The sequence below is a fragment of the Tyto alba genome, unplaced genomic scaffold (assembly GCF_018691265.1).
Source record: "Tyto alba isolate M040663 unplaced genomic scaffold, T.alba_DEE_v4.0 Super-Scaffold_14, whole genome shotgun sequence".
NCBI lineage: Eukaryota > Metazoa > Chordata > Aves > Strigiformes > Tytonidae > Tyto > Tyto alba.
In genome coordinates this window covers 58,902,215-58,924,969 of record NW_024881276.1, presented here as the reverse complement: position 1 = coordinate 58,924,969, position 22,755 = coordinate 58,902,215, and the positions used below count along the sequence as shown (strand labels likewise).

Here is a 22,755-nt window from a genome sequence, read left to right as displayed (position 1 = left end):
AGTGTCCCGATATCTAAGGGAGGAATAGCAAGTGTAAACCTCAAAAGCTGAAACAACATGTGAAAAATCTGTATGCAGAAAGGAACCCAAAAAAACGTAATTTCCCACACCCTGAATGGAGGCGCCAAAATGATAGATTTTTGTGGATTAAAAATAGCTAGGCAGGCTGGGAAACAATAACACGCAGCGGCACGGCAGCGAGGTGTTTCCTCGGCACGAAGCGGGGTAGGTCGCAGCGAAGGGCCCGTGTCTGTTCAGGCAGATCCCCACAGAACACGCAGGGGGATGAGGTTTGTGGAGCAGCAGCAGCAAGTCTGGACACCGCTGCAAGGAGAGGCGGGAAGGATTCTGTTTTCCCAGCAAGAAACCCGCTGCGGCTGCTTCGGGGGGGGGGGGGGGGGAAGGCTCTCCGTCCGGCCTCATCCCGGTGAAAGCAGAGAAGGGGTCTGCCGGGAGCAAACCTACGGCCGCGTGCCCACCGGCAGCGCCGGCGCCGGTCACCCTCACCGGCAGTACCGGCGAGGTGTGGTCCCTTTGTCTGGCGGCGTTCCGGCGGTGGATGCAGGAGCCCCCCTTTACAAACTCCGTGTTTTACAGGGAGTCCGTCCCCCTGTGGCAGATCTGCTAACGGGGGAAAACGTCTGCAGGGGAGCACAAGGCAGTGGAGGATGCAGCCTGCAAACGGCGGCGCGGTTTCTCCTGCCTGTCGTACATTTTGTCCACAGGTGATCTTCTGGCATCGGTTAGAAACAAGCAAGCAAGCGAACGCAACGCAGCGCTCCGCGGTCTTGGAGAAGGAGCTCTGGACTTGGAGCCTGGAAGCACCGAGTCCTTTTGACGATCCTTCCCATTTGCTGTTTTTCATGTTTCTGTGCACTTGGGCACCTACTAAGTAGGTCTCCAGTCTGCATTCTCGGGAAGATAGCTGCCTTTTGCTTCTTTTACATAGCAAGTAACTGAAGGGCCAAGCCAGGTCATGCCAGGCTGAGCTAACACAGAGCTTTAGTTTGCAACATACGGTCCATTCTATACCATCTGCACATGACATGTTTAGATCAATGTTGAATCTGTTTAGTAAAATACTGAAAATGCCTAATGCAGAGGAGGAACTTAAACTGCCCCAAGCCCGGCTTTTAATTGGACAGATCTGTGGATTGGGCACACAGTGGAAATCCATCGCAGTTTGGGTGCTCCCGGTCCCTGGCCATCCCCTACCGACCCACTGCAGTAGGAGCTGCTTCTTTCTTGGCTCTGGTGACAGAGTGGAAGACGTGCATGCTCAGTGCCTGCTCCAGCGCCAAGTCCAGCACTTCACGGCACAAGAGCTGCAGGAGGAGGTCTGACCTCAGCAGCCATCCTTGGACCCCAGCGGGGCACCCCGCTTTTCAGGGCCCGCCTGCCCCGCTGGCAGCCGTTTCCTTTCCTCCCCTGCACGCTCTCCTCCCTCTCCTCCCGTCCTCCTCAGCCCCCAGCACAGGTCCTGTGCCGTGCAGCCTTCCCCCTCTTCCACCTCTCACAGAAACGGGGCAACTGCTACAGCCGGGCTGCTGCCCCAAGGAGGCACAGGAGGGGCATTAGCGTCCCGGGCAGTGAGCCACGCCAGCCGGCAGGCTCTCCGTTTGATGGCACTACGTGAACAGGCGCCTCATCCCTTACTTTAGGAACTCGCCACCTTTAATGATACCACTTCGGAATGTTTCATCTTAGGTGAGGCTTGAACATGTCCGCACCAGTGCTTTTTGAAGGTGTAACAAGACTGTTTTTAAATGGATCAGTTTACTCTGGTGACATTGTTAACAGACCAACCACGTTATAAAAAACTCCAGGTTTCAGGTTTGCCCTTCTCTCTTTCCAAAAAAATATCGCAGGCTTTGTGTGTGAAGTAACTGTTTCCAGCTATCAGGCCTCATTTCTCCATCTGCCTCACAGTCCAGACAAAGCTTCTGAGAAGGCATAATCTACGGCAAAGCGAGTACTGTATTCCTTCCTCATTCTGAAGTTGCTAGGGACAGCGATGTGACTGATCCCAGAGTGGCAAGTTCAATCTGCAGATTTTTGCAAGGAGAAAGTCACCAGCAGAGCTGGAATTAGACTGTCTGGGCATTCCCGCTGTAAACAGTTCACTTGCTTCTAACTTAAAATTAGAGCTGAAATTCTCCATTCTGGCCTCCATCTGCGTTTTTTTAATATATATATATATATATATTTTTTTTTGTTCTTTTTAAATACAGCTTCAGCCTGAATATTTAATCTACTTTGGGGGAAAAAAAAGCAGAGGACAATATTTTGATTTAGCCCATTAAAGTGTACATTAAAAAGAACAGCCCTTTACTATGAACAACTCCAGCCCAGCTGCTTCTGAGAAGGAAGCTGAAGCCTAAGAAGGAGACCTGTCCTCGCATCAGAGCTACACAACTCACTCTCCCCAGAAAAATCCATGCTAAATTTTGATAAATGGTAAGCCTTTCAAAATAAAATTGTAAAAAATCTGTAGGGACACTAGACTTTCACCACGTAGTTCTTCGAGGATCCACCGTCACTGGCCACGGCCTCACAAAGGTGGGATAAGCGTACGTGCATGTCGTAGGGCTGCGGGTAAAAGCTGCCCGTCTTCTGCAACCACTGCCCTGCCTGAGCTGCCAGAGCAAGCACCCAGTTGCTGCTTACTGCTCTGGGTCTAGACAGGGTAAAGGAGGAGCAGGCGAGTGAAGGGAGGATGGCAAATCCCTTGGGGAAGGGCAGCACAGAGAATAGGTGAGGGCAAGAAGCCTAATAATACTAGAACCGGTGTGAGGGTTAAGACAGGGGGAGTTACTGGAAAATGAAGGGGTGGAAAAGGGAGAAAAGAACCTTGACTGGCTGAATAACACAACTAGATTGAAAATCCGAGTACACGGGGTTAAAAAAAGTCAAGACTGATAGCTGTAGTGGAAGCAGGGCCTAGAAAGAGGGAAGACTAGGACAAGTTGAACAAGCAAGCTAGTCTTGGAAGTAAGGAGGCAGTGAAATGGGGAGAAAAGGGGAGCTAAAAGTGGTGGGAAGGGTGTGACAACACTGGACCTGGAGATAGGAAAGAACAAACTGTGATAGACTCATTAAGGAGCCAAAGAGCAGGAAGAGCACTCGGATAACTGAGCAAAGAAATCTGAGGTGCAAGGGTGAGCAAGGAGCTGGCCAAGCAAGCACCAGTGTCTACCCTGTTCTAGGAGCATAAGCAAACCCTCAGGTTCCTGCATCTCATGGTTCCTGAGTCATGATTCAGGAATCCTGAGGCTGGCAGCACTGCTACCATGCTAAAGCAGAGAGGGAAAAAGAAGAAAGAGTAAGATGGAGAGGATTCTACAACAACTTCTGAGCTGCCGTTCTCCACATGAAAGAACATAGATGAAAAAGATCTGCCTCCTTCACCAGCCGGTAAATGACATCCTGACATCTTTTTCTCCAACACCTGGTATGTTTGCTGACAGATGCAGTCACCTAGACTTGAAGTAGAAACAAGGATGGCATTAAGAAACCCCCCAGAGCTGAACATAGGAACAATGTCAGATGTTAAAGTTGGTCTTCAAGTCTTTGTGGTACCAAATCCTTCAAAATAATTCTTTCAACAGCCAAATAAACTCTACCAGCCAGACAAAACAAGGACATTGCACCTTACCAACAAAGTTTCCAGTTTACCCTGCAGAAGCTGAATGCACGGCCAAGTGGAATCTGTCTTTCTGTAATTTCCCCCCTTTTATGGATGCTTGGGCTTTTTTTTTTTTTTTTTTTTCCTTTCTTCCACCTCCTCCCTTTCCCCACCAAGAAACTGTGGGAGCAACAAAATATAAGAAAGAGATGCTGACTTTCCTTGACCAGCTCTGTATTCAAAATTATAGCCTGGGAATCACTCCCTAAGCTATTTGAGAAAAGAACTTGAGATGGATTTGATGCAGGTTCGCTGCAGGACAAGGAATATCAACTGGCATTCATGAGCTACACGAGACTGGGAAGCTGTAAGCTCCCAATGGCTGCAGGTTCAGACACAAGCAAAGCCCCACCTCGGATTCTAAAAGCATCCATCACTGTAGCGTGAGTCCAAAGAGCTGAGACAAAAGATCATTCTGGACATTTTCCCTGGCATCCAAGCACAGAGACAGTGCTATGAAGATCCTGTGTTCTTGGTAGGGTCACTGTGCTATCAGCATCTCAAAGTGTTCCTCTGGTGAGGAGCGCAAGTAGCTTCTCCAGTACGTCTCAGAGCCTTTCCTGTTCCTTACAGGCTTTGTTGCAGTGCAGTGTCTGATGTCGCACAGGCAATCTTGGAAATCTGAAACATGAAGCAGAACAACTTCCCTCCACAGCACTCAGCTGCCACCAGAAACTCTGCACAGGGAAGAGCTCCCTGTCAGGCTCTGAGATCCCCACTCACCACCCTGCTCAGCCCAACAGGAAGGAAAAGTGGTACACAGCTCAGCTGGATCAAACCATCAGCGCTGAGGAGGTTATTTCTGAGGAGCACTATCACAATCTCCATGCTAAGCCCAAGCCAGTAGGAAACACTTTTTTAAAAAAATTATGTTTTATTTTTTAAATTGGTGAAGGGTACCCCCTATAGAGGGCTACAGAAATCAACCCAAGGACAGAAACAGAAGTGTTGGAAAAGGCAGGCACAATCAGCTTCATCCTATGTTTTGGTGTCCCTGGGAAGTTGCTCTCCCGGATAAAGTTATGTTTTCGGTGCAAAGTGCCTTAGGGTTTTGGAAGACAGTAGTTTTTCTTAGTATTTTCAGACTGCATCAGACTGCATGTCTAGAAAATGACATGAGGAAAGACAGCACGGAGGGAACAAGATAGCACAGGGTCAAGTTTGAAGAAAGCAAAATGGAGAATTGTATGTATGACAGGGCCCTCCCAAGCTTCAAAAATAGCTCAAGTGATGAGCCTGATCATTTCCTTTTGTAGTATTGATGTCACCCTGCCTGTGTCAATGATCTACTCATCAGATTGAGGATATATTGCTACTGGCAGCTACTCTGAAACAGCTAAAGTCAATAAATACCATTTCTAACTTAAGTAGCCGGAGAATTTTCCTATTGCTTCTGCTATATTTAATTCTTCCTTGGCTGGTAAGTCACAGTGTCATACCCACTGGCCTTCCCTTCCCTAACCTCTAGGAAGTACAAAGTGCAGAATGACAGGATGACCCCTGTCACCTTTTTGTCTGTCTTACCCTTTTAGGTTCTAAATTTCTCACTACCTCTGAACTAAGATGGCATTTCTGCATTGATTATAGCCATGGGCAATTTGGCTAGGTACAGCCAACCGTCGGAACTCACTGGTATTTTTCTGTCACTGTTTCTTCCTGACTAATTCCCCACATCACTTCCCTCCTCTGAAGGCAGGTCCTGTTGGAGCACCAAGTGTGTGTGTTGACGGTTCCGGTTACGCTCCAGATGTGCATATAAGGCAACCAGGTCATGAAAACAACTTCTGATTCCCAGGCCAACAACTAATGCCTCGCTACCCATCGCAACACACTCCAAAACCAAGCCAGCTTGTGGCAATGCCGATCCTTACCAATCGTCGCCAATAATTTTGGCAAGTGCTAATGAGGCGTCCTTACTACGGCTGCAGAAGTCTCCCACACATCTCCCAGATTCAGGTCTTTCACAAGGGCCCCAGATTCAGGTGCCCGATAGCATCACCCCCACCCCTGCTGCCCCGCTGGCTCCACAGCCTGCCGGGCACACTGCAACGCTTTCTGTGGCTGCACAGAAGCAACCGCTGTCCCCAAGCCATAGCAGCATCTTTCACCAACTCTTTTTTTTTTTTTTTTAACTTCCCTGTCCCCTCTGAACAGGCAGTAACCGAGGTCTCTAGCACTGCAATCATGCAAATCGTCCCACCGGGTTTTTTTGTAATGCTAATTATATCAAATGCAGTGCTCATCAATGAGAACGTCTAATTCCCTTTGCTCATTATCTAGATTTTGCACGCTGATATAGAAGCATCTGAAAAAATTAATCTCCTTGCAACACAGTGTTTGTGAACCCCTTACCGCCACCTTCATAGCGCTGATCTCTGCCCCAGAGCCCCCAGATGATACTGGGCATCAGCACATGCACAAAATTGTCCCCAAAAGGCACCATTCTTTTGCCTCTTCTTATAAAGGCTCTTGGCTTGAGACTTTGGTGTTTGATTCACAGAATTGATTACGTCTTGTATTTGTGACTGAAATCAGTAGGAGTGACACAAAGAATGTGTATTTGCTACATAGCAGTCCAAAAAGTAACATCCAAAGTAGTTCAGAACACACTTTTTAGCTGCTATGTTTCATGCCTATAAAACAGCAATAATACCATAGTGGCTTGTGGGCCTTTTGTGAAAGAAATTAATTCAAATTTATGAAGCCATTGGATGCAGAGATGATAAATACTACAGAAAAGCTTGAGAAGATCAGTAGCTCTGTTTGCAGAATGGAGTTTGGATATGTGCAGTAAATAGCTGATGGGTTTGTATACTGCATGAGGGAAAAAAAAAAAAAAGAATAATAGCAAATAGCTACTTTTTTTTTTTTTTTTTTTTGTTTTTTTTCTGTGAGCTGTGTTCTTCCTACGCGGGGAACAAAGAAGGGACTTGGTGGGGAAAACAATCTGTCATTGCGTAACCAAGGACAACCGTGACACCTATGCATAAGGAGCCCGAAAGGAGAAAACTAAGTCTGGTGTTTCTGAACCAAAAGTGTAGGGCTGTGAAACCTTTTTTTGGTGTGTGTTTTCGTTTATTGCAGCACTCTGTAAATGTGCGAGTTCAGCATTTGCCAGGCTCTGATCGGGTAAAACCCTCACGGGACACAATGACCTGTGTGATGGGTGAGATTACTTTCAAATGCTTTTATTGTTGTCGCTTCTTTTCTTCTTCGTCTTGTACTGGGGTGTTGCTGTCCTGACAAAATTAACTCCCCTTTTCCCCCCTGCTCCTGGAGAAGCACTCGCACCTTTACTTCCTTATGTTTTACAGCTTCTTTCCTCTATTACCATTTCTTTTTTTTTTTTTTTCTTAAATCGCTTTTTCCCAGCGGCCGAGAGAAGGAGGGCACAAGAACCAGAGCCGTGCCCTGCTGCAGGACACCGCAGGGCCACCAGCCTTGACGGCTGCCACCCCTCCCGGCGGACAGCGCTCCGCCCCGCTCCTTCCCCGAGGCGCCGGGGGCGGCGGACCCTGCGCCCCCCCCCCGCCCCGCCGGGGTGACCTGTCGCTTCGGAAACAGGAGCAGCAGCAGGAGCAGCAGCAGCAGGAGCAGGAGTAGGAGCAGGAGCAGCAGCAGCAGCAGGAGCAGGAGCAGGAGCAGGAGCAGGAGCAGCAGGAGCAGGAGCAGCAGCAGGAGCAGCAGGAGCAGGAGCAGGATAGCAGCAGGAGGAGCAGGAGGAGCAGGAGCAGCAGCAGCAGCAGCAGGAGCAGCAGCAGCAGGAGCAGCAGGAGCAGGAGCAGCAGGAGCAAGGAGCAGGAGCAGGATAGCAGCAGGAGCAGCAGGAGCAGCAGGAGCAGGAGCAGCAGCAGGAGCAGGAGCAGGAGGAGCAGCAGCAGGAGTAGGAGCAGGAGCAGGATAGCAGCAGGAGGAGCAGGAGCAGGAGCAGGAGCAGCAGCAGCAGCAGCAGCAGCAGCAGGAGCAGGAGGAGCAGCAGCAGTAGCAGGAGCAGGAGCAGGAGCAGGAGGAGCAGCAGCAGGAGTAGGAGCAGGAGCAGGATAGCAGCAGGAGGAACAGGAGCAGCAGCAGCAGCACGGTCGCCGCCGCCGGGGGCCGCTGTTGGCCGCGCAGAGCGCGAGTCGGGCGGGGCGGTGGCAACGCGTGTGCGAGCCGCCCCCCCACCAGCAACCGCCCCGGGGCGGGGGGGGGCGCCGCCGGCCTCTCCCGCCGGGCCCCGCCCCTCCCGTCAGGCCCCGCCCCTCCCGCCAGGCCCCGCCCCCCCCGCGCCCCCGCCGCGCGTGGGGCCGCGTGGCCGCCGAGCTGCCGCCGGAGGGATTTAGCTGTTGGTTTGGCTTTGGAAATCTTTTTTTTGTTGCCTCCGGGTTAAAAAGGCGGCCGGCCCAAATGGGGAGGCAAACGGTGCTGTTGGTCCCAAGCGGGATTTTTCGTCGCGAAACAGGCGTTTTGGTGAGAGCACCCCCCCCCCCCCCCCATTTCAGCTAGCCCTGGCTGTGTCTGGCTCGGTGTGTTTTACCCACACAGGCTCTTAGGAGGGCAAAGAATAAGAGACCGAGACCCTGCAGGCTCCCCTCTGAAGCTGGGACAGGCTGTTCCCGGTGTCACACCGTGTGCTGAGGGTTTGGTCCTGTCGTCTGAGTCTGTTCCTGATGAAGGGACAGGTTGCTTTATAGCCCAGTGATGGGTTTCTCCTTTTTTTTTTTTTTTTTTTTTTTTTTTTTTTTTTTTTTCCACCCAGAGTCAGAAAAGGTCTTTCATCACCACTTTGTGGTGAAAAGTTTGATCTATTCCCTCCATCTCTTGACCTCCTGGAGAAAAGTACTTTCTTCTTCCCTTGTATTTCAGGGTCTGAAGTGGAGAGTGCCTGCCTGTGCTTCAGCCGGTAGCATTTGCAGGGCAGGGAGGTTTTACAGTTAGCATGGAAGGCTACATCCCCATTGCCGTGTCACTGCTACTGAGCGAAATAGGTTAAAGCAGTGGTAGTGGTGCCTGGCCTTAGCACCTCCAGACTCCTAAATACTGTCAAACAAAATTAGCAGCATAGCAGGTTCTTCAGCGATACTACACTATTTCTTCTTATGTTGTTTGGGAGCCCTTAGAGACCACTATCTCGCTGTGCGAGGTGCTACGCAAGACGAGCAAAAAATGATCCACACCCAAAGATCCTTCAAATGTAAGAGCAGAGACAGCAGGTGACATGGAAATGTGGGAGACCGCAAGGAAACCCTGAGACAATTTCGGTCAGCAAGGTTGTTCAGCGGTATCAGCCTGGCCTCTGCCGAGAGTCTGTTAGCACTGCAGAATACAAGAGTTTGAAAGAAAGGCTTCAAAAAGAAGTAATGAAATGCAAAGCTTAGTCTGACTGTGTTCAGCCACATGATCAACGACTCTGGCTGCAGCTGGAAGGCAGGCAAGGTATGCAAAGTGTAATCCAAGCGAGAAACAACTCTAAGAGGAAATGATAATGAAGAAGCTGAAAAAATGCTTGGGATATCAGATCAGCATCTAAAACACAAGGTCAGAGCATCATACAGTTATTTAGGTTGGAAGGACCTCTGGAGGGCATCTGTTTCAACTTCCAGCGACTGGAGGGGAATGGAGCCCTTAAGATGTTCAGGGTGTTTGTAATATAAAAATACGTGTTTTGTTGAAGGGGTATATCAAGTTGTGGGAAGCATACAGTGGTGGAAGGAATACAAGCAATAATAAAAACAATTTGAAGATCAAGTCTGGCTTGTTCTGGGACTTGTGAAACATCTTTTCAAGCTGACTTACAGAACCCAGAGCATCAGTGGGTTTCTAGAAAGTATAAAATACATTTAAGATCACAATAGTATGTTTCTGTACCATCCAAATAAGGAACCATTTCCAGAAGTGACTGGCATGTCTGTTCTGGAAGTCAAAAGACTTGAAATCCTAATGGATTTATTCATTTTTGCAGATACCCTGTCTGATCTGTATAGAATAAGCATTCTGTGCTCCTTTGCCACCTTGCTGACCTTTCACTTGTTTAGTCTTACTTGATAAGAAGACGTTTGTTTAGTGTTCACATCTGCAAACGACACGAAGTACAGGGAAGCAGCAAATGGCATCTTTTACACCTGACATACTTAGCAAGAATACTAATTCAAGAATTATCACAGTAGGATATAGAGGGTCAGTTATAAAGGTTGAAAAGGCTTTGCTGAGCTTACGTTTCCACTTAACTTTCCTTTCTTGAATACCATCGCTCCATATAGTTTGTTCCTGTTGTTTTAAACACATGCTTTCAAGTGGTTCTGTTTTGTAGCAATTGGTAGTGTTGGACACCATCATAACCTAGGACTTTCAGATTTGTTTGTTTGGCTTTTTTTATACATACTTATTAAACAGAAGCTATAAAGCAAGATAGGGTGAGTGACTCATTTCACTGAGAGACGGTATGTACATGTTCTATTCTTTGTCACCGTGTGATGGAATAAAGAAATCAGGCTAACAGAGACAGAAACGCATAAGCTAATACTGATTCTCTCTAGCAGACATGAAAAACATCCCAAATCCCCTCCAGAATATCCAAGGCGATTAAATCTGAGTAGAATCCTCAAAAATTAAACAAAACCCATGCAAGCTGAAAAAGATCGAAAACTTAAAGGACAAAACATAGCAGCCCACACTAGGCACACTGTTGCTTATATATAACAATTAAAGTCTTCAGAAACCTCAAGTCAGGAAATTTTCTGCTGCGAGCAGCATGACCAGCAGCCCCCTTGATTGTTAAACTGGTTGATGAGATGCATTAAGAGATCAGCTTTTCAGTTATTTATACTTTTGTCAAAATATTTGAGCTAAAATTTCCTCTACTGGAGGTGGAATATGTTCCAGGTAAAAATAGTTCAGCTATTTTCAGAAATGAAACTGTAAGAAAAGATAATGTTTTCTGATGTTCTTTTTGAGATGTTCTGTGTTGTGTTTTGGGGGGGGGATACTGTAACTGTGGCAGCAGTCTCTTCCAAAGGAGTGACACCTGCCACCTGACATTTCATTCATACTTGGCAAGCTTGCCAAGAGACGATGGAACCAGACTGCTCTCAGTGGCCCTGGGAAAGCACAAGCGGCAGCAGCCGTGACTTGTAACAAATTCCCGTGTCGGGCATTTAAAAAGCCTCTCCCCAGGGCATGTTTCAGCACTGGAGAGGTGTCCGGAGAGACTGAGGAATCCAGAAGCTGCCTGGACAAGCCCTGAGCAACCTGAACCAGCTCCGGGTCCCGAGAGCACCCTCCTTGCTCGTGGGGCTTTGGCTGTGTGAGCTTGGGGTCAGGTCAGAGGCAGTGCAGCTGAGGGCTGCCCCTTCCCTCTGGTGACTTTGGGGGAGTTTCCAGGAAGCTCGGCTGGAACCTCATCCAGGGCTGCACCCCTGCCCCAGGAGCTGCTTTTAAGCTGGTGGTCTTGGCCTTGGCTCCTGCCTGAGCAGTTTTGCCTGTGCCTGACCACGCACTGTGTTGATCTAGACCCGTGGATAGGCTTCCTGGCTTGACCTGAGACCTGCCCTGTCACCATGGACTTGTCTGGCAGTCGCGGGACCGTGGCTCACCCTGATTACTGCTTCCGGAGCTGATTCTGATACTGATTTGACTTCTTAGGTTGACCTTGGACCTGCCTCGTCACCACAGGCTTGTCTGATGATCTGGATTCGCAACTGGACTTGGCTATCATCACCATCCCTTCCTTGCTCTCCTTGTTTGGGTGCTTCCCCTTGCTGGGGAAGTCCCTTTCTCTGCCTGCCTTGTTACCATGCCTGGCTCTCCGCTGCCGTTCCTCTGGGGAGCAGCCAGCCCTCACTGCCCCCAACAACCTGCTGTGAGCAGGAGGTTGGGGTAGAGACCTCCAGAGGTCCCTTCCCACCCAAATCTTCCTGTGAATTTATGGCAGTGCTCTAGACAAGGTAAAAGGAAAATAAAATTCAACTTCACTGGGCAGGGAAGAAAACATAGCAGTGAAAGCATTGTGTTGTTTCTCAGGTGCCTGTTGTATTATATCTGGGAAGGGAGAAAGGACCAGAGGAACAGGGGCAAGGAATGGGGTCTAGGAAAGAAGAAGGTGGAGGAAGATGTGGGAAAGAAGAAGATGGAGGAAGATGTGGAAATCTACAGCACTGCAGCTGCTCTATTATCACTCTACTGCTCTGTAAATCACAGAACAAAAGGGTAACATCAGGCCCTAGCAGAAGATATGCACACAGTTCTGCTACCTCTCCAGCTGCACTATATCACCAATGATTCGCATTCACATGGCAGTCCTGAGTTTTCAAAATAGAAATACCTATTGCCCTGTAAGCCCTCCTCCATCTCTCCCACTGCATCTCTCAGACACCATTAAATGTCCTTCAGCTGCAGGCGTATTTCAAGGCTGGTCTGCTGGTGATGCACAGGCTGAGAAAGGGGACAGAACTGGCCTACCCAGGGCATATGTCTCCCAGGGCAGCCTGTGACACAAGGATCTCTCTGTGGAGAGGCCCATCATCTCCTGCAGGTCTTCTTGAAGGCCTGCTTCTACCATCACCTGTAGCCTCAAGAGAGGCTGGAAAGATGTATTTAAAACCCTATGTCTCCTAAAATGTGTTGTAACACAAAACTATGCTGCATAACAATATATTTATTCCCACAACAGCCATATTGAAACAAGATTAATTGATAAATTAGAAGTGTAAGAACCAGGACTTTGCTCTGAACCGCATTTCTTGTCACTTTCCCTTACCCTTCCTTTAACATTTCCAAAATATACCATAATCGACCCACTCTGGGATAGCCTGAATCCTGTCGGAAGCCACAGAGTGGCTGTTTTACAATGCAAGTGGAAAGGCAACCCCTGGTCACTAGCAGGAGTGAAAAACTGGGTTTTCTTGCCCTGCCTGTGTACAGCTGGATCTCTTGCTTCTGGGGAGATTTATAGGGCCTTTGCATACAGTGCAGGCTGAAAAAGCATGTACAAACAGTTCAAGCAAATATATTTCACCGCAGTCTCATTCTGTGACATCGTTTCTTTTTAACAGTGAAAATCACTTCAGACCTGAAATTAATCACCCTATGGCCAAGCAACAAGAAAGTGCAGAGCACTATCATCGATGTGAGCTTCAGAAATGATGACAGTATTGGTATCCTCTCTTTTTTTCTGGCACCATTATGAATGTCAGGTGTATTTTTAAGCATGCTAGTGTTTCCCAAGCCGTTTTGCTTTAGGTAAATATATAGCCATTGTGCTGCATGTGTGTGTGTACAGCTGCACAAGCACATTCAACATACCTCCAAAAGATTGTTCTGCTGAGATCTGTGACTTACTCTACAATTAGGAAACAATTCTCTGCAAGAATACTAAACACTCAGCTACTCTTCTTGACCCCAGCAAGGGTTGCTAAATGCTTCAACTCTTTTGGAAAATTAAGACACTTCTTTAGGTGTCCCAAGCTGGACTTAAGACTCAAATTGAAGCATCTAGTTAAAAAAAAAACAACAAAGTTTCCCCCAGGCATTACTACTCTGTCAGCAGTGAGTACCATACCTGTGCTCTGATTATCCCCAGAACTGCTTTACACTAAAGTGCAGATGGGAGCTGTTCAAGCAGGATGGACTTGCTATAGTGATCTGTGCTGACCAGACCTGGACATACTGGGTTTGTTTCAAGTCCTTGTTCCCTACTGTGTTTCCTGTCAAAAGAGTCAGGTGGGACCATGTCACCGAGACATCTCTATTTATTCAAAACAACCTTTTGTCTTTCAGCTTTGTGTCATCACATTCATCCACATGCAGTCTGCTAAGTTTCCCACAGTCTTGCTGAAATTATTGAATGGGTGACTGCAACTCTGCAATGGTATGACCTTTCTGTGGTTATATTTCTGAGTCCTCAATAGGGCCATTCAAAAATACTGCAGTAGGAAGTGGTGACAGAGATTCCTTGGGATGGATAAAGTTTTCAGCTGGGAACTGTTTCACTTTTGAGACAGTATGGTTTCGGATTGACTTATTCTCCACAACTTGATTCTTAAGCATCCCTATATCTGAGTCCCAGGCTTGTCCCCGCCGCAGTTTCTTAAAGGTGTTACGAAAACCCTCAGTACTGAAGTAGTAGATCAAGGGGTCCAGCGTGCAGTTCATGCTGGCCAACAGCATTGTCATAATTAACACCTGGCGCACAGAGGTCTGTGTTTCTTGCTCAACCTTCATCACCCGGGCCTTTATCAACCCATAAACTGCCAGGGTAGTGTTGTAGGGCACAAAACAGATGATGAAGATGACCAGATTGACCAAGAGAAGACGGACGGTCTTCTGCTGCCGCAGGGTTTTTGTCTGGCTGTCCTGGCAGAGCTCCTGAAATATCCGAATCGAGCAGTATGTCACACAGCTGAGAGGCAGGAGAAAACCCAAGATTTCAGCCAAGACAACTAGGGGGAAGAGGTTATTCTGCCACATGTTGTCACTGAAGCTTTCAAAGCACAGATAAACAGTCTTGTTCTGTACCTCACAGTGATTTTGCTTGTGGACTATGGCTGTGGGGATGGAGCCCATGAAGATCACAACCCAGACGATCAGGCAAAGGAGCTTGGCCACCTTGGGTCGCCGCAGATGCCGCCAGCGAAGTGGGTGGACGATAGCAACATAACGATCCAGGTTGATGCACATGAGGAAGAGGCAGCTACCATACATGTTGATCTGGAAGACGGAACCAGAGACCTGGCACAGGGTGTTACCAAAGGGCCAGTGGTGGTTGGAATAGTAGTAGAGCCGCAGTGGCAGAGGGAGTGTGAAGGTGAGGTCGCTCACAGCCAGGTTGAACATGTAGATCATCACCACAGACTTCAGGCGCAGGTAGCGGATGAATATCCACAGGGCCATCACATTCAGCATCAAACCTGTAATGAATATCAGGATGTATCCAGGCAGGAGGAGGTGGTGGTTGAAGCTGTAATCCTTGCATGTCTGAGATGCATTGAAAGCTGACATGCCCAGCAGGGATCAGGGAAAGTCTTGCTGAGATGGCTGAGCCTTCTGGTGGGCTAAGGCGCAAAGAAAAGAGCTGAGAGAAGTCATTCCCCTCTAGGAAGCTACGGGTAGGTCATTCCCCTCATCTGCAGCTGGGAGGTAGATAGGCACAACTCTTTCTTGACTGGTGCTGCTTTGGATTGCTGGTCAGTGGTCATCTGTCAGGGATGGTAACCCAGTCAGCTAGAGTTAGCTTCTGCCTATAGTTCAGCAATTCTTTCCAGTGATTATGGTGATGATGATGCAATGGAGGGTCATTGCCAGTTGTTGAATGTCAGCACAATTCCTGGTCAGAGTGGAAGACCAAAACAGGAGGGTTTTAAGTTAGAGGGAGAGGTCTCTTGAAAGGTCAAAATCCCACCATGATGTCTTGTGCTGCAAGAACTCACAAAGAAACCAAAAGACTAAGAAAAATGGACAGTAGAAAAGTGAGTAAATACATGGCAGAAGAAGCCAGAGCACAGAGAAGGTAATTGTGGTACAGAATAATTTATTGCTCAGCCCCAGAAAATGCATGTTGCTTTGATCACTGCTGAGAGCACATGTATACAAGAAAGGGACAGCACAAGAGCACAGGGGGGAAGTAGTCAAGGCAGTTACAGAAAAGAGAAAGAAAGAGAAAGAAAAAAAAAAAAAAGGGAGCAAGAATTCTAAGAGGAAAAATGCTGACTGGAAGGAACTTAAAATAAAACCTGCATAGATTGTTTTATGTCAGAGAAACAGGACTTTGTACAACCATTGCAGATTAAAAGAATTATACTACAGTTAGACTTGGCTCCACCCTAGCTCCTTTTCCTACATGAAACAACCCACACATACCTGAGTCCCAGCTAGGTGGAGTTCCTTATGTTGCTTACATTCATACAGTTCCTTTGGATTGGATGTCCTCAGATCATTTTTCTGCTTACAACACCATAAAGTACGAAGCAGCCCATGTCCCACAAGCACAGGGCAGCACAGCCAGGTAAGGCAGCTCACAGTAAAGCAGGAAGGGTCATGAGGCGCGTGTGGACAAACATACCTGTGACTCTGAAGTGATGTGAGGCTGTCAACCACTCTAGATACTAACGGTAGCACTGCCTTGCCAAACATTGATCAACTGGTGTGAGTCCAGTGGAAGGCCAGAAAAACGGTCTGGGGACCGGAGCGCTTGCCCCGTGAGGAGATGCTGAGGGAACTGCTCAGCTGGGGAAGAGAAGGCTCCAGGGGATATAATATCAGCCTCCTCATACCTGCAAGGTGGTTACTGGAAGAGGACAGAGTTAGCTGTTCACAGTGAGGCATGACAAGCAGACAAGAGACAATGGGTATAAATTGAAGCAATAGATATTCAGACTGGATATAGCGAAAAATGCTTTCACTGTGAGGACAGTTGGGTATTGCAACACGTTTCCCTAAGAGGTTGTGGAGTCTTTATCCTTGGAGGTTTTCAAAACTAGACCTTACAAAGTCCAGAGTAACCTTATTTGTTCTGATCTGATCTAATCTGATCTGATCTGATCTGATAGCTGACCTGCTTTGAGTAGGAGGCCAGGCTCGAGTGTGCCTTAATTATTCTATGATCCTAAAACTAGACATCTGCTCTCAAAGCTGTCACAGTGGAGCAGGGGTTGGTAAGTATGACAGAATTCCCCATAGCTGTTTGTAGGGGTTAGACAGGGACTCCCTCACAGACCACACGTAGAGTGTGATTTACCTCAAAAGGAAAGTGGAATTTTCTGTTTAGAGGAAAATTTTACTTAAGGTTGATATTACTGTAAGAGGAAGGTACTCAGCACCTTAACAGGCGTGACAAGCATGTCAGACCTAGATGGCATTGTGGGGCAATGCACGGATCTGGAGGGAGGATCTATGAAAGACGTAAGAAGCATATGCTGACTTCATAGGTAGGAAAAGATTCATTCTGGCAACAACGCGTTAAATAATGACAGTGGAAGTCTAATATGAGAGAGTATACATCTATCAGTTTGTCCCCCCTTTTGTGTTGTTGGGCAGGTCCACCGCCAAGACAGGTTTCTCAGGGGAACTTTTACTGGTTTGTAAAGCTAAATCTGAGTGGCTTTCACCCTTCTTTGACAATGATTGATGAAAACTTTGTGCGAAGACTTGCATGAAAGAATAAAATAATCCAGCAAGACAAGGCAAATGTGCAAGAATGTTGTTGGTTTCAAGTGAAATTATCAGATGCCTCAAAAATCTCAAGGAGGATATGTCATCTTTTGCTAGAGCCAAAATCTTGCAATGACTGCAGACTGAACAGACTGGTGAGACCATTGGCTTGACCAAGACAAAATGAGGGAGAATGAGACTTTGTGAGAGAGCATGACCTGCTCTAACATGAGTGCCCAGACCAGCCAGGTGTCCGGTGAAGGTGACTTATCTCTGCAGACAAGCTATTTTTATCACGAGGTATTCAATAAACATCTGTAGAGAATATAATATGTAAGCACAGTCCATACTGTGTGAAATCAGTGGTCTATCTACAGCTAGTATTCTGTCTCAAATTGTGGATGATGAGGGGATAATGTAAGAACAGTGCAATCATGTAGTTATCCTCCCTCAAGTTCTCTTAGGGCATATTGTAGCCCAGGGATTCCCTGAGCCAGAGGTGATCTATTTGCATGCAGTAGTCCTTGAGGAACTTTTCTTCCATTATTTTTTCCAGTAGCTTTTTGAGTTGATGTAAAATTTACCATCTACAACATCCAGTGCCAGGAGTGCCAAGAAATTTCACAGTTTAATCGCATCTCAGGTGAAAGACCACTTCCTTTTACTAATTTTTGAATCAGCAACTGCTAGATTCAGTTCCTAGTTTTAGTGCTGGAAAAGACAGTAGAAAAAACATCCCTATTCACCTTATCACCGATGATTTTATAAACATCTACCATATTCCCCCACAGTAGTTTTTTGTTTTGTTTTGTTTTGTTTTTTTTAGGCTAGGACATCCTTGTTGTTTCTCACAGAGGAGCTGTTCTGTCCTTGTTGCCCTTCTCAGCACCCTTCCACTTATGCTACAGCCTTTGTGAGCTCTGTGGTGGGGTGTTCAAAACGTACACAATGTTAAAGATGTGGGTGCACTGAGCTTAGTAGGTGTAGATCTCATTTGCCAGGGGTAACGGTCAGTTCAGATTGCTTTTTCTCATCACTTTGCTAGATGAAATTTCAGCTGTTATTTTAAAGCCAGTCACTCACACTTCTCTTAATCTCTGCAGTCCTTCACAGCCAACCCTCATCTTTTCTAACTTGAATAATTTTATGTCTCCAATAGATTTGTTATTTTAGTATTCATCCCTCATGAATAAGTCAAACAGTCCAAGCCCCAGCTCTGGTGTCTTATCACTCCACTGAGAAAACCAACCACCTACCCTCATTCTCTATCTTATTTTTTAGGCACTTTCTGTCCAGGTAGGAACATTTTCTTTAAGCACCATTGATGAGAACCCTTTTGAAAGCCTTTTGGAAATCCACATGGGACACTGTTCACATGCCTGTTGACTCATTCAAATAAGGACACAGCATCCCTTTATAAAAGCCATGATGATTCTTCTCCGGTAATTAGATGTGACTGCATGCCAATTGATTTTTTCCTTTATTATAGCTTCTACTAATTTGCTCAGCACTGACATCAAGCTCCCTGGTCTGAAATCCCCAAGAACCTTTTCTCAAATTTTGTCTGCTAGTGAGCCTTTAAAAGCAGTTTTAAGCAAGTGTTTCTACACCAGTTAGTTGGGTCTTCCACCCTTCAGTTGTTTTTGGACCTCTGGGGTAGGAGCCGTGTGGTTTCAGACATTGCTTTGTGCATCTTCCTGCTCCATAACCATTCCTACCACTGTTTTGATCAGAGACAGTCCTTTGATGACTTTCCTTGTAAAGACACTTTATGCTGTGGCAATATCCCAGGCTTTCCTGCCATGACCACCAGTACAGGAATTCTGTTTAGTTTATTGCCCACCATCACCTTTTATTTTTTTCTGAGTGTTTTTTCTTTACATACTATCCCTTCAGCCTTCAAGACACCAAACAGCAGAGTTCTAACTGGCAGCAGATATTACTGAGTGGAAAATAGATTGGGGTTTTTTTGAGGGGATTTTTTTTTTTTTTCTGAGTGGGTGGAAATACAGATGCAAGAATCCACTAACAGTGGTGTTATTGAAGCTAAGCTGATAGTCTCAAATCTGATGTAACAGATACTGTAATAAAGATCTGAGAGACCCGTAGTGAGATGTGTACATGCACAGTCTTTGGAGAGACGAAGCTGTGGGAATGGACCGTATCTCTGCAGAGCAATTAAGGTACCATTTTGACTGTCCCTCACTGAAGAGGAAAGCTATGGGTAACGCAGGCTGTTAGCAGGGACACAGAAGAGCTGAAACAGGTTCTATTATCTTTCTTGGTTAATGTCTGAGAGCCACAGGCCATGTTCTTTGCGGTTGCCTCTAAAATAACGTCAAGTACTCATTGCACTACACAAAAGCTGCTGAGAGGTTTCAAGTCATCAGCTGTGTAAGGATGCACTGGTACCACAGCTGAACTGTCGTCCTCCTCACAATGAGATGCTGTCTTGAAAAACTGAAGGAAGGTGGCCCAGGAGGTAGAGGAAGCATCTTTTTACCTCTAAATGAAGGTCAGTATGAGCCCCTGTAGGCCATCTGCCTTCTCCCCAGCAGGGACAGAAAAGAGCAATTTGAACGATAGATGCTACCTAGGCAGATACTTCTTTCTGTTTTCGGGTGGAAAATTAATTCGTTGCTAGTATTCTTGCTCTGGGAGCGGGGACAGGGGGAATGACATGGACATGACATTATGTACGTGTGCGTGTGTACACACACGCAGAGACACACTATGAGCAACTGCTGCAGGGGAGGAGAGGCTGCAGAAACTAAAGGAAGGGAAAACGCCAGCGAGGGAGGAAGAGGTGGCACTATAGGCGGGAGGTGGGGGCAATGTCAACTGCTGTTGCCGTGTGAGGGGAGAGGAGAACGTGATGCTGGAGGATGGGCAGACGTCCCCCCAAAAAAACAGCTGAATGCACTGTCCTCCCCTCCCAGACAGCCCCTCCTGCGACCACATGCCTCCCTGAAGTGCTCGGGAGCGGCTCAGGGCCCTGGCTGGTGTGGGGTGCTGGCCTGAGATGAGCCAGAGCCAGCAAAACGGCTGCTAGGCAGGGCGGCCCCACAGGACGTGCAAAAACCCATGGGGATTTTGAGTTTTTTCTTTTGGAGGAGATGGGGAGCCCTAGCTGTACTTGCATACAGGGGCTGGAACAGGCAGGCATGCCCTGAGGTGAGATGTGTGCCTGACATGGAGCTGCGTCATCCTGCGCATCTTCTCTCTTGACACTAGCACCACAAGTATGACAAAGAAGCACAGCGTGGTGGGATACAGGGTTATGCATGGGGCTGAGAAACGAGGTGGAAAAAGACAGTTAGAAGAATCTTGCTGAGCATGCCACAAGGTCAGTGTTTCCAAGAGTCACTTGTCATTTAAACCCTGGAGCGCTTTGAGGCTGCCCTGGGGATGCAGACAGAAAATGTGGCATCGGGGTGCAAAGCAGTGCAGCTGAAAACACAAATTGCACAAGCTCACTTAGTAAATCTGGAACCAAGAGGAAATAACAAAGAGCGCACCAAACCTCAAACCCACCTCCCGCCCAATTTTGCTTTAGCAATTTAAGTTATATTTTTTTTCATAAATGTGGATGCTTTTAACCTGCTTCAGGTGATATTTAAACCCTACTTTTCACCTTTTTTCTAACCAAGAATTTTGATTATTGTGATGATTAGAACTTTGAAGACGTTCAATACTTAGGATATCTTGTTTTTAATGGAAGATACATGACATCAAAACCGAGACCTCCATATTTAACTCATGAGATCTGATCACACTGCCACAGCTTAGTCCCTGGAGGTGTCACCCCCCCTTCATCTTCTGAGGGCCCCACAGAAGAGGGTTTCCATCGTGGGCACCTTGGCAAGTAAGCTCCGCAGGTCGCCTGTGCTTTTAGTATCACAGGATCCCAAAGGAAGCCTCCATTTGAGTAAATAGTGAGATTTGCCTTGCACCTCTAGGTTCCCCAGGCAACTGAAGAGGCACAGAGGGTTTCCCGGTGCTCCGTGGGCAGGTCTGGCAGCACACACGCAGCAGCTCCCGGGGACCAGTGCCCAGTGCGCCCAGACCATCCAGCTCTCCAGTTGTTTCCATCTCACTTACCTCTCCACGGGTGAAGAGCCAAGGGTGCACGAGGAGTTGCTGGCTAGCAATCGCTGTCACTGCGGAGGTCTTGATCCAGGCAACAAAACTGCAGGCAGCTTGAATCAAAACAGATCCAGACAGGGTTTTTGGCTACTAAATCATAGCCGTCCGCTACTGCGCCATGGCTGGTTCTACGTCTGTCATGCTGCAGTTCATCTCCTTTCCTTTCTCACTTCCTGATGCACTTCTGGCTGGCCACAAAGCATGAACTTTGCTATCCAAAGCTGATAAGCTTAAACACATCCTATGAAAGCAAATGTAATCATGAAAGAAGAAACACCCAGGTGTCCTTGCAACTGAGAAGGTCTGCCCTGGGTCATAGTGCCAAATACTGGCTTGTCTTTGGCATGTTAACTCAGCCACCCCCAGGACTGGCAAGGGAAAATTAAAACATCCCCCTCCCCAAAATATTGCCAAACAAGAGGTAGAAGTGAAATACGGGAAGTGAGAGCAAAGTTGATTTAATCACTAGTGAGAGCAAAGGCTCAGAGCCCCGTCAATCCCACGGGCTTGCACGCTTTGGGGCTGAGTTCCTGCCTGGGGAGCTGTGCACCCCTGGCATGTGGCAGGGACCCAGAAAGAACCAGGCTCCGAAGAGGTGTCAGTGTTTGTGGCAGGCAGAGGCATGCTTGCCGCAAACGTCAGTCCATGTTGTTCCAGGCTACAGGAGGCACATGCTAAGTACATGCAAGGGCTGATTTAGCAGGACATCTGCAACCTAGCACTGCCAAGTGTAGTTGGGAAGGGACCTGCCCTTCTGCAGAGCCCATCTGGCATTCAGTTTCTTCAAGCCCAACTTCTGCTTTGCCAGTCCCAGCACACCCAGAAGAAGACTCAGGTCGTGGGGGGGATGCTCCTAATCCTACCGTTGTCCATCCCCAGGAGCAGCTGCCCCAAGAAGAAAGTGCCATGCCTATGGGCTCCGTCTTTTCCTGCAGCCCTTGCCTGGCTTCTCTGCCTGCTGGCTGTTGCTGCTGGTGTTTGACTTTCTCACTCCCTGCCTGCCTTGTTCTGCTGTCACTAACTCCTCGTTCAGGAATGTATGTTCCTGCTGCTCATAAATCCTTGGAGGGTACAATAGCACCCAAACCACTGATCTCACCCTGCTCCTTTTTAGTGCCTCTGTTTTAACCAGACCCCCTTTCTCACTTCCTAGTTGCTGGGATCTTTGTTCTCACAGCTTTTTGTGTCTCTTCAGTTCATGTCAAGGCTCTGGTACTGATAAAGGCTTGCAGATATATCGGGTTGGGAGGGGCTGGGGGGGCTGTAATTCTCCATTTGCAAAAGGCATCTCTGACACCTTCTGTGGGAACTTTCCCCTCCCCTGTGGCCCTTCCCCTGCACACACATGTGCACGCACCTGGCTGAGCCTGGCAGTCCTGGCTTTACTGTGCGTGTTGGAAGAGGAGGACACGGTGGCACTGAGCCTAGCCCTCCAGCCCGTGCTGCCCCACAGCATCCCTCGCCCAGCCAGGCCCACTCACCTCACTGGGTCTTGGTGCATCAGCCCATGAATTCTGTCTCCCCCTGCCCAGGTGGGCTCACACCTCTGTCCCTCGCTGTCTCTTGGACACTCAGCTTGTTGGGATGAACAGTGCAACCCTCAGCATTTCCTCACCGCTGTCTGAGTCGACAGCAGGTAAGACCAGATTACTGGGGTGTGTGTTGGAGGCTACACCCTGATGCTGCAGATCCCAACATGCCTGCTGCCCCGGAGTGCTGACTCCAGAAAGCAGGAGCAAGGACCCAACAGAATGAGGGACGCAGGGAGCTGGGAAGGCAAGGAGAGACGTGGGAAGTGTTCT

At 47.8% G+C, this 22,755-nt stretch overlaps 1 protein-coding gene across 2 annotated transcripts; it reads right to left on the bottom strand.

Annotated features, from left to right (window-relative positions):
- Positions 1 to 12,299: 12,299 nt before the first annotated feature.
- LPAR5 (lysophosphatidic acid receptor 5) lies at positions 12,300 to 22,559 on the bottom strand. Of its 2 annotated transcripts, none has more exons than XM_032995701.2 (3): positions 22,435 to 22,559; positions 20,909 to 21,194; positions 12,300 to 14,984 (listed from the first exon to the last, which is right to left on the bottom strand). In XM_032995701.2, the coding sequence occupies exon 3, from the start codon at positions 14,657 to 14,659 to the stop codon at positions 13,547 to 13,549; it is 1,113 nt and encodes a 370-aa protein (XP_032851592.1). In that variant the 5' UTR covers positions 14,660 to 14,984; positions 20,909 to 21,194; positions 22,435 to 22,559; the 3' UTR covers positions 12,300 to 13,546. The 2 variants fall into 2 exon arrangements, with proteins under 2 accessions (XP_032851592.1, XP_032851593.1); XM_032995702.2 differs by having other exon boundaries at positions 20,909 to 21,006.
- Between the last annotated feature and the right edge of the window lie 196 nt (positions 22,560 to 22,755).

Coding starts and splice junctions, on each gene's coding strand:
- LPAR5 (XM_032995701.2), bottom strand. CDS start 14,659: ATGTCAGCTTTCAATGCATCTCAGACATGCAAGGATTACAGCTTCAAC.